The 12,718-nt window shown below is 42.3% G+C and overlaps 1 protein-coding gene across 3 annotated transcripts in view; it reads right to left on the reverse strand.

Moving 5' to 3' along the window:
• Positions 1-1,194: 1,194 nt before the first annotated feature.
• Positions 1,195-12,718, reverse strand: part of usp54b (ubiquitin specific peptidase 54b) — a 62,415-nt gene continuing 50,891 nt past the window's right edge. For 2 of the 3 annotated variants that reach the window (XM_087844747.1, XM_006791009.3), the window contains 5 exons: positions 12,016-12,163; positions 8,971-9,803; positions 6,025-6,152; positions 5,807-5,932; positions 1,195-3,495 (listed from right to left, as the gene is read on the reverse strand). In XM_087844747.1, coding sequence (XP_087700873.1) covers positions 3,409-3,495; positions 5,807-5,932; positions 6,025-6,152; positions 8,971-9,803; positions 12,016-12,163 — 1,322 coding nt within the window. In that variant the 3' untranslated portion in view covers positions 1,195-3,408. Of the gene's footprint in view, positions 3,496-5,444; positions 5,585-5,806; positions 5,933-6,024; positions 6,153-8,970; positions 9,804-12,015; positions 12,164-12,718 lie in introns of all 3 variants that reach the window. The other variant, XR_015719390.1, reaches the window with a different exon arrangement.

The raw sequence follows: 12,718 nt of genomic DNA on the forward strand, positions 1-12,718 counted from the left end.
GTAGCAGTTCTTTTTCAAGTACTGCAGGAGCTAACGCTGGTCAGTTACTGATCCCTAAACGATATAAACGATCCCTGAATAAATTTAAAAAAAAATTTGTATTAGAATGTACAGAATATTTTTTATTTTGTTTTTGAATATTTAAGTGATTAAATCCATCCATCAATAAACTTCTGGCATAATTACAGCTGAATATTTGACCACTCTTCTTGGTAGAGCTGGTAGAGTTAATTCAAACTGGTTGGTTTCTTGGCAAAGACTCCGCTTTTAAGCACAGACCATAAATTTTAAGTAGGGTTGAGAATCAGCACTATGGTAAGGCCATTCCAGAAGTGTAACGTCATCCTGCTTGATGGATTTGAAAACCAGTTTTGGATCACTGTCCTGTTGGAACAACTAATTATGTCTAAGTTTTAAGCATCTAGCTGTTAATTTGCGGTAAAGCTGAAGAATTTGGAGATCGTCCTCCTTCTTCATTATTCCATCCACTTTGTGGAATGTATCAAGATTACTGATAGCAAAAAAAAGTCCCAGAGCATGCTACCACCATGCTTGTCTAACCTTAAATCCTCCATAGATATGTCGTTTTTTTATTTGGTTTGTCCATGTGGGCAGCTGGAAATCAAGCTTGAAGGTATAGAATTTGTAGCTGGGACATCTTTCTTGGTTGGCATGCTCTCGGTCCATAGTGATGTACAGAAACATCTGCTTCACTGAGGACAGTGACGCTGGATTTCCAGCAGTTTCCAGTTCATGACAGACTTGACCCTTGGCGGTTGCTGGGCTGTTCCTGAACATCCTAACCAACCTAATTTGAGGTTTTAGAGGGCAATCAGTTTTTCACACAGGGTCATGTAAGTTTGGATTTTTCCCCCCTTAATAATAAACACCTTCATTAGTAACTGCATTTTGTGTTTTCTTTGTGTAATATTTAAATTTGTTTGATGAGCTGAAACACTAATTTTAAGCATTACTATTAGTTTCACTGAGCAAAAATTCTTACATTTTCAATATTTGAGGAATATTTTAGCTGTAGATTAGTGTATTATATATAAATATATGAAAAACACTGCTTAAGAGCTTATTTAGTTTTCCTGTTAATTTGGATTAAGACCTGACTGGTGTTGGTTTCTTTTTTCTTGAAAGTTAAGTTCTTTTTGCTCTCCTCCCCACAAACAAATAATGAAACACATGTTACGGTGGTTACGCCCCCTTTGGGAGTGCATTGTTAATAACTTTATTGCAAAAATACAGGTTCCCTCTTTCCCCGAGCAACACCACCCCAGAACTGACACATAAAGTCTACACACACCCACAAATAACCATCTTTGTCAGTTAGCTTCCCACCCTCCTCTAACGCAAACACACACTTTCATCCTTTAGTTTACATTCATTCGCTCTTTCTCCCTCTTGCTCTCTGCGTCCTCGTTGCTCTCTTTTTGCATTCCATTGGTTGAAACATAGCAGTAGATGCAGAACAACAAAGTTCACCAGCAGCAATAAACATGAGATCTTCTCTTCCTCCTCTCCGTGTCTCTGCCAGAGTCCATGAGAGCACCCGTGAGGGGTGGGCGTGTCTGCCTCCTGACTGTCTCCAGTAAAGGACTGTGAGGGAAGGTTGATTTGCATAGCGGACTCATGCGCTACAATTGGCTACATTCTCCCACATCCAAAAAAAACAACAACAAAAAAATCCAAAAAAACCCAAAAAAAAAAACAAAGAAAAAAACAAAAATACAACCACAAAATCTGAACCTAAATGGAAAAATAAATTCTTACTTTAACTCTCTGAGTTAGGTGCCATCCTTTGGTTTAGTTACAACGTTCAATCAACATCAGTGAATTCTTAAAGAACATTACATTGGCCTTTTGTTTAATAAGGACTTTGTTAGTTTATACGATATTTAACAGAATAAAGCATATAATAAAAGTACTCTACACACGTCAGAATGCTACCCAATAAAGGGAAGAGTGAATTAAGTCGTAATAACTGTTCATACAACTGAGGAATGGTTGACATCTCTGATAGCTCACTGGCTGAAAATATACCTCTAATACATATCTATCGTATAAAGCATGTTCATATTAGACATGTCACTGTCTCAGGTTGAAGATGAGCATTTTTCTGAACACATCTGAGGTCTCAAAACCAGTTTCAGTGGGAGGAGGGAGGGGAATAATAAAGTGTGAATTCATAAGTGTCACTGAAGTTCACCTGAGGCCTTGGAGTGAAAACAAACGGCATCGACTTCTCTCCAGCTGCTCCGCGTTCAAATAGCCTTCAGAAAGTGCACTTCTGCCGAGTCACCTTGCAAAGTGCACTTGAGTCATCTGTTTTCATTGCTAAAAGCCTAAGAGAAGGGGTTTCCTAACCTACATTCTCTCATTCCTTCTAGACTTTCCTCCGCTGCTGGCCTATTTCTGGTGCTACTGTTTCCTGTTTGGAACAAAGAAAGCAAGCGAGAATATAAGAGAGCAAGAAAAGAAGAGCAGAAAGAAAAGAAGAGGGAAAGAAGCAGAGAAAAAAGGAAGCGCTTTTCTTGTTCAAGCTCCCGGTAGAAACGGGAGAGCTGTCATTAGGTCGGCGAGCGGTTTGGGGGCAGAAACTCCAGCTAGACACTTGTGAAGTGCACTCCACTCCTATTTGAAATGCAGACATGAGGAAGTATCACTTTAAGTTTATCAATATTTGTTAATTATCATTATCAACATTCCATAAGGTCTTATTAATTAACATACAGGTTTCATATGTGAGTTTTCTGTACACGACTTAGTTATTAGAGAGTTCAGTCTCGGCAGATTAACTGTGCGCACACACAGGAAGAAAAACAAACCCAAAAACAAAAAGAGAAAAAAATATGGCTGTCCATCTGAAACAGACCTAGTTCAGCTACGTGTGCGTCCAACAAGAAATGCCCGTGAAGAGAGAGGAAGAGGCGTGGCTACTTGGTTAGAGTCCCCCCCTGAGCTAAAGGTCCTGTGGGTTGGAGGGCGAGTCTACTGAGAGCTCTAGTCCTAGTTGGATGCGGCTGGTGAGCGACTGCTAAAAGCAGCAAGCTCACCTGGAAACCCTCTGAAAACCCCAGGGGGAGACGAGAAACAGTCCCGGAAAGTAGGGGGAAAGGTTGAGGTTGTAGTTGGGGGTCAGAGTGACTGCATAGACAGAATAGTAGGGGGAGGAGGAAGGGAGGAAGGCAAGAAAGGGCTAAAGCAGGGTGCTGCAGGCGCTGAGGGAGGCTCTACGTCAGTGCAGATGTGCATGTGTGCGTGCATGTGTTTGCGTGTGCATGTCGTTTGAAGGAGGAGGAGGAGGAACGGGATAGGAGCTGAGTCGATCCTCCTGAGCCGATTCCAGGTCCGTCAAGGTGAAGCGGTTGTGGACCCACGTGGACGGGTTGCGGTAAGATATTAGTGAAGCACTGAAGGACCATGGTCTGAGGAAAGCTTGACCCCCGTCAGACACAGCCAGAAACTCCCTGAACTGTCCGACAGCTCCTGGACATGAAGATAAAAGGTCAGATTAGTAAGAAGGTGCACGTCAACCAAGACAGATGTGGTCATTCACAGGAATATGCACACATGCTTGGATTTTACACATGTATCTTCAATCATGGGATTTACAGAGTGTAAAAGACACAAACTGTCACACACTGATGCTTTAAACACAGTTTTCAAAGATCTCAAGGATTATTTCCCCAAGTTCTACTTAAACTTGTCCCATACAATCTGATAAACTATAGCTGTACAGCATCCCAGGGGAAATCCCTGTGAGACACCTTAAAAATACTACGCTATCTTTTCTTTTTGTACATCGATACAAAAGCAGAACATCTACATCAAACAATGCTGGATGCAGTGACATCTAGACCTCTTTTTAAGATGTCATTAACAGATATTTGACTGTTGATCAATAAATATTTAAAAAAAAACTGTGGTGATAGAGGCTAAAATTTCAGAACAGCCATGCTACTTCTTTATAATCAGCATTTATTTGCGTCTTTGGCCCAAATGGGAAGATTAAATTATAAACTGTTAGTATGGATGCAGAATTTCCCAATCAGTGCATCATCCTCAGCTTCATATAATCTAAATGGTTAAATCTGTTAAATCCTACATTTAAATCTTTTTATATGGAACATTTAAAAACTGGTTATTCTTCACTGTGTATACATGCATATTCTAAACAGTGCACGGTTTATTTAGGATCTTTTGTATCTAGCATATCCTGGTTTCTGAAAACAGCATATAGCACTGTTTATGCATAAAACTGAGGCACTCTAAAGACCTGCACATGTGAATGAAGCGCAATGCGAGACAGCCAAGAGCATTTGGCAAGTGAAAGCATAGTGCCGGGAGGCAGGTTATGCATAATTTCACCTTGAATTTAAAACAGAAAAGATCAAAAGGACCAACGTGCATGCGTGTTGATTCTTTTTTTCCCTTGCTTGTTTATTATAAGCTGATAACAGCTTAGATGCATAACTTTCCCTATAACATACAACCATAAGACATAAAGAAATTGTATGTTAAAAACTACATATATATTCCAATATGTAATGCATGTATATTTTTAGATTAGGAAGTTGAAGAAAACCTGATTACTCAATTGCTGACTTTTTTAAACCAATTGTTTTAAGCCATGATTTAGTGAGAATTTTGAATGCACTGCTAACTTATTACTAGAAATGATCATTTCTTCTTATGTTTTTTTCTGCTAAGAGAGACCATTGGTGTGCGACATGTACAGCAGCTTGTAAAAATACTTTGGATTGATGCGCATTAGCTTCAGCTCCCACAGCGAGGTGTTAGTTTTGCACCGTGAAGCTGAAGTGTAAAAACCTGAAACGACACTTCTGCCTGTCAAACTATTCACCACAATTTGAGTTTAAAAAGAAAGCCCTAATATGATGCAAACAGAGCCGACACATCTGCAGATATGTCGTGTGTAATACTGACGTAACAGAAAACCTAACAGGCTGAAATGTTTTTGCTTCGGGGGCCTTTTTAAGACATCCCTCTTGTTTTCAGCTTTTTTCCTTATAGAGAGTGGGAAGGTGTCTTTTTTTTAACCTCTAAATCAAGGTATCAGTGTTTACTTTTCAGAATTTCAAGTTTCCTTCCGTGAATTTTAGATGAACTGGACACATGACAGATTTGCAGGCCAATTTTCTTTCAAAAACACCTTTGGGTCTTCACATTTTTTACAAATCAGTGAGGATTCCCTGGTTTTAGATATATGGATATGCAGCCTACTTTTGTGCCAGATGAGCCCGGTTTGCCAGGAGGCAAATATTCACGAGAAAAATTTTAAAAAAAATGAGGAGAAGACTTTTACTTTGCTCTAAAACAGACTTATCTGGCACATAAAGTAGCCAGCCAAAAATCCACTCTTGATGCGGGCGAAACACACGGTGCAACATCATATGAGCCAGCGCGGTGTTTACCTGTGAAGCAGTGGAGGGAGGTGGTGATGAGAAGGTGTTGGTGATGAGGAGGATGAAGGAGATGATAGTGGTGGAATAGCAACAGGGACTCAGAAGAGAGGAAGTAAGCAAGGAGAGGCACTGACATCAGCCTGCTTCACCTTTGAGAGAGACAGAGGACAGAAGAGGAAGAGAAGAAGAGAGCGGGAGGACAGATTGCAAGTAGAATAGCAGGACAAAAGGAAGAAACAAGACAAACAGCGGGGGGGAGGGAGGGGGGAAGAAGAGCACAGGGAAAAGCAATGTGACCGCAAGACATCAGGCAGGTGCAGTTTAACAGCATAGCCGCAAGGAGGCAGCAGAGCCCAAGTAGTCACACTCACAAAGCTGCGGGTTGCAGTCAGGCGGCTGCGGCGCGAGGTCACTACTGTGCCGCTCAGGCTGCGTCCAATTCTCCTCAGGTTTTCCCCATCATCAGGCTCCACCCCAAAATCCCGCAACATCATTGGCTGCAGAGGGAGAAAATGTCTGTCAGACGCTGGAAAATGGATCCAACTGATGACCCATGAACAGTTTCTGCAAAGGACTATGTAGGTGTTGCCTTGTTGAGGTAGGTGGGGGTGCTGGTGCAGTCCGCCCCGTACGCACTCCTCTCCATGTCTGCGTTGGGGGTCTTGGAGCGAGCCTGCCCTCCCACCCTGGATATGAGCCTCTCCGATGGGCTGCAGCCTGGGAACACACAGATGGTGAAAATATGAACAGAGCGTGGTCTGCAAATGATGTCAGACTGACAGCTTACATTGTCTGTGTCGCTCATGAATTCATTAATAAGTAACTTAAACAAACTTTGCTTATGATTTGACAAATGTTTACATACAGTATATATCAGGGGTGTCAAACAAAATGTCACAAGGGCCAGAATCATCCCGGAAAAGACTCAAATCTGACCCAGTGGATGGCTTTGAGAAGGGGGTAATACATTTTGGACTATATTTTCAGAAAGTTTGCAACTTTTCCCACTAAAGAAGATCTCCCACATGGCCATTTATACTACACCAATGTAAATAAGTAATAGATAATCAGTTAAAGGATTACAGATCATTTTTACAATCATAGAAATTTCTGTTTTTTTTACAATGGATCCACGATAAAAACAAATAAAAAGAAATGTTCTGTGAATGAACAACCTTATAATTACAGCACAGTCTGGGCAATGAGCTACATTTTATTCATTTTAAACATTTATTTCTTACAATTTATGCCCAAAAAGTTATGCAGACAGATTTCTTTCATTTGCTACGGCAGCATTTTTTTTTACCATGTAAAAGACCGTTAAAATTGCACGTCTTTTTTTTTTAAATTGAGATATTTAAGAGATTAAATGTGTAATTAAACTTTTTACACTGGCTAAAAGGGGAGTTTCACTGGTTTGTCCTATTTAGGATGAAAGTGGGAGATACAGTTTGGTGCCCACAATGTAAAATAAGTTTCACATCCTTGGTATATATTTAATGAGCCAGCGCGGTGTTTACCTGTGAAGCAGTAAACAGACCGAGACCGAGGCCTTCACTGAAACTCCAAAGTTTTTTTTAAAGCATTCTTTATTTTCAGAAATTGTTGGGCTTTTTTTTGTCTCTAAAATTGTACATTTAACACAGAGAGAAGTGACCCTATAGAAAAATCAATATAAAAAGTGGAAAGCAGTAACATCTGCTGCAGTAGCCTGTTTACTGCAGTACTCTTTACTGTGTCTCAGTTCCATACTACATACTGATATGCACAGTATATAACATGAGGTAATCTCAACAATATACTGTTGTGCATGTTGTTAATTAACAGCTACCACTGCTAATTACAGTAAACAGACCAAAAACATACTGGAATTGTTAAATTGTCCCCATGTATAAACCAGTGTAAGTTCTGTTGATTGTACATATAATTTTGTACCGGTTTTATACTTGAGGACATAAATTAAAAACGTGCTTATAGTTGGACAACAGCTGAATAAAAAAAATCTATGGAGCATTTTAGCTTGCTTCAAAAAGTGAGCCTACAAGCAAAAGGAGTTTTCTATGGCTACGTTCACACTGCAGGTCTTGATGCTCAATTCCAATTTTTTGATCAAATCCGATTTTTTTTGTCTGCTCGTTCACACTACAGATAAAATGCGACAGCAAACGCGCTCTAGTGTGAACGCTCAAAGCGGCCCGCATGCGCAAAAGAAGATGTCACACACAACGCGCTCTGTTTAGACCCAGAGCAAACAATATTGTTTGACTGATGGCCCTTAATATAAAGACTTCGGACTTCACGTGTCCCCGTTTTGCTTTAAGTTATTTTGTTATTTACATAATAATGTAGATAACCTAATAATTATCCTTATTGCTGTTTTAGAGGAGCGGTGCTTCAAAGGATAGTTGCAGATTTCTGTCAGAATCTGCAGATTATGCAGTACAAATAAAATGTTAACGTTTCTCCAACGTTGTCTTCCCAGCAGTTTCCCCGGATGGCCAGGAAGCATTCGCGATGTCTTATCGGGCCCTTCTCCAGCGCTGATAATTGGCGTCTGTCTTGTGTCAGTGACGTAAAAGACGGATTTAGTGCGACTTGACCGTTCACGCGGTCGCTTTCTGAAACATCGGATATGTATCGGATTCAGTACCACATACGAAAATGACCCAGATCGGATTTGAAAATATCGGATTTGCGCTGTTCACACTGTCATACCATGATCGGATATGGGTCGCATAGGGTCAAAAAAATCGGATTTGATGCGCTTTCGCCTGCAGTGTGAACGTAGCCTATGTTGTAAATAAAAGACATACTGTCACATGCCTTGTAGTTTCCACCATTTAGTTGTTTCCTGTGTTATTATTGTTTTCTCATGTGCCTCGCTGCGATTCTACATTTCCCTCCTTTCTGTCTTTCTATTTAGTGTTTTTTCCCACTTTGCCAATTTTCTTAATCCATAAAACTTGCAGAGATTGTGAAAAATCTATTACAAATTTCTAAGATCCTAAGAGTCTATGTATGACATCCTTAATTCCTTTCTTTATCGTACATCAAAAGGCCTAAACACACTCACTACATGTATTGAATCAGCCATACAATATGAAAGCAATAAAACTAAAGTTCAAATCAAATATCAGAATGGACAAAAAACCAATCTCTTTAAATATGAGATGTTTCTGGTGCCAGACAGGCTGGTCTGAGTATTCCAGAAACTGCTGATCTACTGGGAATTTTCCCACACAACCATCTTCTGATGGCTACTTCCAGCAGACACAGAGCTCAGATCATCTCGAACTGGTTTATTCAAATGGCTTCCACAGTCACCAGGTCTCAATCCAGCAGAGGCCTTTGGGATGTGGTGCAACAGGAGATTTGCATCGTAATTTAAGTTGATAGTGAAAATTATTAATTTAGTCATTATGCCACAACGGCATGTCATATTCTGAGCACAATTAATTTCACTGAAAGGTGGGTTTAAATGTTCCAATAGTTACAGATTGTGTTATGGTGGCTGTGTGTGTCTGTGTGTGTGTACCTGTCTTTCCAGCCTGCAGACTGGCCTGGTAAAGGGAATCAAGCTCAGAAAACTCAGCCTCTTTGCGGTCACAGCAGGGATTACTGTGTCGCCCTGGGGTATGCTGGGAGCTGTAGTGACCTGGAGAGGACTGGCAACTGTAGCTGTAGTTTTGACTGGATGCCTGCGGCCTGATGGGAATGCAGCGGTCTGGGGGTGTCTCATACGGCGTCACCACTGCGTCGGGGCGGTCCAAACTCCAGGAGGACCAATGACGTGTCTCTGAAGCAGCTTCTTCCCTCGGCCAATGCTGAGCAGTGCCCGCGGGGGAATGGGGCCGCGGTGGTTGCCAGAGCGGCGTGAGAGGTTTCCTTTGCCCGGAGGCTTCCAGAGGGGAAGACAGGGGTGGATTAGAGGTCGGAGGGGGAGGAGGTGGGGGAGGCTGTGCGTGAGTGGGTTCAAGGTGTGCGGAGTGTGAGGTGTGTGTGACTTGTGTATCCCAGAGACGCAGAGGAAGCGAGGGCAGAGAGATGGCTAAGTGCTTCCCCAGTGGTCTGACACTCACCCCCCCTGCCTGCAGCAACTCACACAGCCTCACCCCTGTCCCCTCCCTCCCATCCTCCCCCTCCTCCCCTCTCCTGCCCGCGCATCCATCCTCCTCCTCCCCTTGGCTGGAAGGTGCGCAAGGGTGAGCGATGCTGAGGGTGAGCGGGGGTCGAGGGGGAGGGGGGCGATAGGGCGGAGGGGGCGGGTTCTGGCCTTGGCCCAGAGCAGCATCCCTGTTGGGCGTTGCCTGGTCCTCTTCCTCCTCCTGATTGGGCGTCAGCAGTACTTGGACCGGGCCAGGCTGTTCACTGGAGGACACAAAAGAGGGAGCGCGTCAGTCAGCCGGCAGCAGGACAGAAAAAACAAAGCTGCTCTGACGTCAGGTGAGTTACTGCATAGAGGGAAGGTCACGACAGCACATCAGGTAAACAAAAACACACACACACACACACAAGCTCACTTACATACCGAACAAACAGCCTTGTGCAAGCATCACAGAGATTTCACAGCCATGCTGTTTATGAATCAGGCACAAGCTCAGCTGCACTGACTGACTGATGACAAACTTAAGTGTCTGATTTGAGCATTTCCATCTTACACAGAATGTAATCAGATTTCCACTACTCTGCACTGCTGCAGTATATCAGCATTGAAAACAATCTATGACATAGACTAATTCGGTCTCATATCCTTTTATTGATTTGCATACATTGATAAATGAGGGATATGATATATGTTGAACATTAGTGGATTTTCTCAGAGACATGAGACACTATTAATGTTTGTGTGTGTGTGTGTGTGCTTGTATGTGTGAATAGAAAGCAAATTTGCGCGTCTATTTCTGTGTAGTGTGCGCAGACACACGTGTGTCTATGTGAGCGCCCGCCCCCATCCCCCACTTTAACTTTCCTGTCTCTTTTCAGCGTTAGTAATTACCCAGCAGGCTTTGCAGCACCGAGCTATAAATCAGAGGCTTATGTTGATCAATAGAGGAGAGGAGGAAGGTAATAAAAGAGGCAGAACACCGAGAGCTTTGCCTCCACCTCCTCTTTCCCCCTCAGTCTCGCTGTTAACAGTTTGGATTTACAATTTATTATTTTAGAAAAAAAAAAAGTTTTACTCCAGTTTAAGTTGAGTTTTAATGAAACACAGACTAAAATCAATATTAACATGGCTTAGTTTGCACATTCAATCAGTCTCTGGTCTGTGCTGGTTCTTCAGAGTGGAGCAGCAAAACTAATTACAAGATCTAACAAAAGAATATTTGAGGTTTTAGGAGTTTAATGACCGCCCTTTAAGGCACATTTGAGATTAGTTCCCGATTATACATCTAATTTCCTGACTCAGTAAGAATCTAAGATCCTGAGAAAAGACCAGAACTTCACAATTTTTTTTTTTTTGCTTCTAGGACATTCTGTACATTTTTTGCACTTGCATATTTTTAAAATCTAAAGACATTCAGGTTACTATAAAAAAAATTAACAAACAAATGCAGTGAGTTTTCCTTGGAAAACAGCTGGGATGATTAATTGGCAAAAAATCTGCAGGTCAATAACCAAACTGACCTTTTCAACTAACTTTCAGTTCTATTCTTTTAATGTTTTCATCATTACGCCTCGTGTCTCTAATTGCGTGTGTTGCATCCAATTGGGAATTTTTAAAACTATGTGTGTTTGGATATCAAAAGTCATCAGTGCATCTCAGATTCTTAATACTTTGATTTCTGAATATTAAAACTGATGAAACTGATGTTAAAACTCACTTTCCCCTCCTTACGCAACAAAACTAACACATCAGTAGGAAAGCAGACTGAATTTCTGTAACAGACAAACACAGAAGCAGAGAGCACGGAAACAAAGCGCGGCACAGGATCTGTGACTGCAGTCGCGCGGCAGCACACGGGACAGAAACACAGTGATGGACTGCAGCTTTGCAGTGCACAGAAGGACAGATCAGCAGCACACAAAGAGCAGAGGGAAGCCTTGGCAGCACAAAGCTAGAAAGAGCAGCACAACAACAATGAAGGGAAGCAGTGAAGCACAGAAAAGCCGAGAGAAACTCTCTCTCCCTCTCTCTCTATTTCTTCTTGATGGCAACACTGAGAACAGCAAAGCAGCTTTTTACTGCATTGCAACAAACACACAAACACAAAGCGGATAATAAGTTGCTGTATATAGTCAAGGGTGTGTGTTTGAGAAAACATACACATTCAGACACACACACACACACACATACACAGAGCTGGATGTGAGAGTGCAGTGCTGGGGGAGTGGGTTACAAAATCAAGCTTTCTGGGATTTTGGCCAGCCAGAGCTAAAGACACACACATGAGGGTGTTGAGGCGTTTCTACACAGCCAGCACCCAGAGGACACACACAGCGGAGTCCTGAGGTGGGTTTGAGGACAGCTTGAGCTTGGACAAACACGAAGTGAGGGAGGAAGGGGAGGGAAGTGAGGGGTTTTGAGGTGATTTTGAGACAGGCACCGCTGTGGATACATAAGGGTTGACAGTGGTGGTACCTGCGTGGGCCCTGTGGGCGGGCGCTTCCTGTCTCCCGTTCCGTTTCCTGTTCCTGCCTGCGTTTGATTGGGGCCCCAGTGCTCCTCATGCACGCAGCTACAGCCAATCCGCTATGAGCGTTAGCCTCATGCAGGGGTCTGAGCACAGCTGAGGATGTTAACAACAGAGCAGGAGATAAAAAGGAGAATAAGACAGAAAGATATAACGACAGAGTGGCAGCGAGAGAGAGTTTGAGGAACGGAACAAGAAAGGAGACACGAGGAGGGATGAGAGTAAACGATTATAATACAAAAGGAGAGAGAAAAGAGAAGCAGAGCAGAAGGAGTGTTTGTGAAGGGGCCAGCATGCATTACACTCTGCTGCTGTAAATCGATGTGTGAGTATTTTACATAAGTAAAGAGTTGCAAAGTGGGATGTCCTCAAAACCTAACCTAACTTCAATCCCCAATCATTTTGGTGAGAAATATCCAATCGCTTAGAAGCTTAAAATTCAGGTTTTTGCAGCAATAACAAGTTTTTACTATTGTGTTCAGAAGACACTGGATCCAACACTCAACAGCTGCAATCAGTGGCTTTTAGATAAATGTAGAAACTGTAGTGCTGCGTTTCCTCCAAATTTACTGCAAATTTCTTCAGTGCCACAGAGGGTCACAGATGTCATAGCATTTTGGCATTTAGTGCCTATTCCAAAGCCAAACTGAC

The sequence above is a fragment of the Neolamprologus brichardi genome, chromosome 8 (assembly GCF_056152115.1).
Source record: "Neolamprologus brichardi isolate AB-2024 chromosome 8, ASM5615211v1, whole genome shotgun sequence".
In the NCBI taxonomy this organism is placed as follows: Eukaryota; Metazoa; Chordata; class Actinopteri; order Cichliformes; family Cichlidae; genus Neolamprologus; species Neolamprologus brichardi.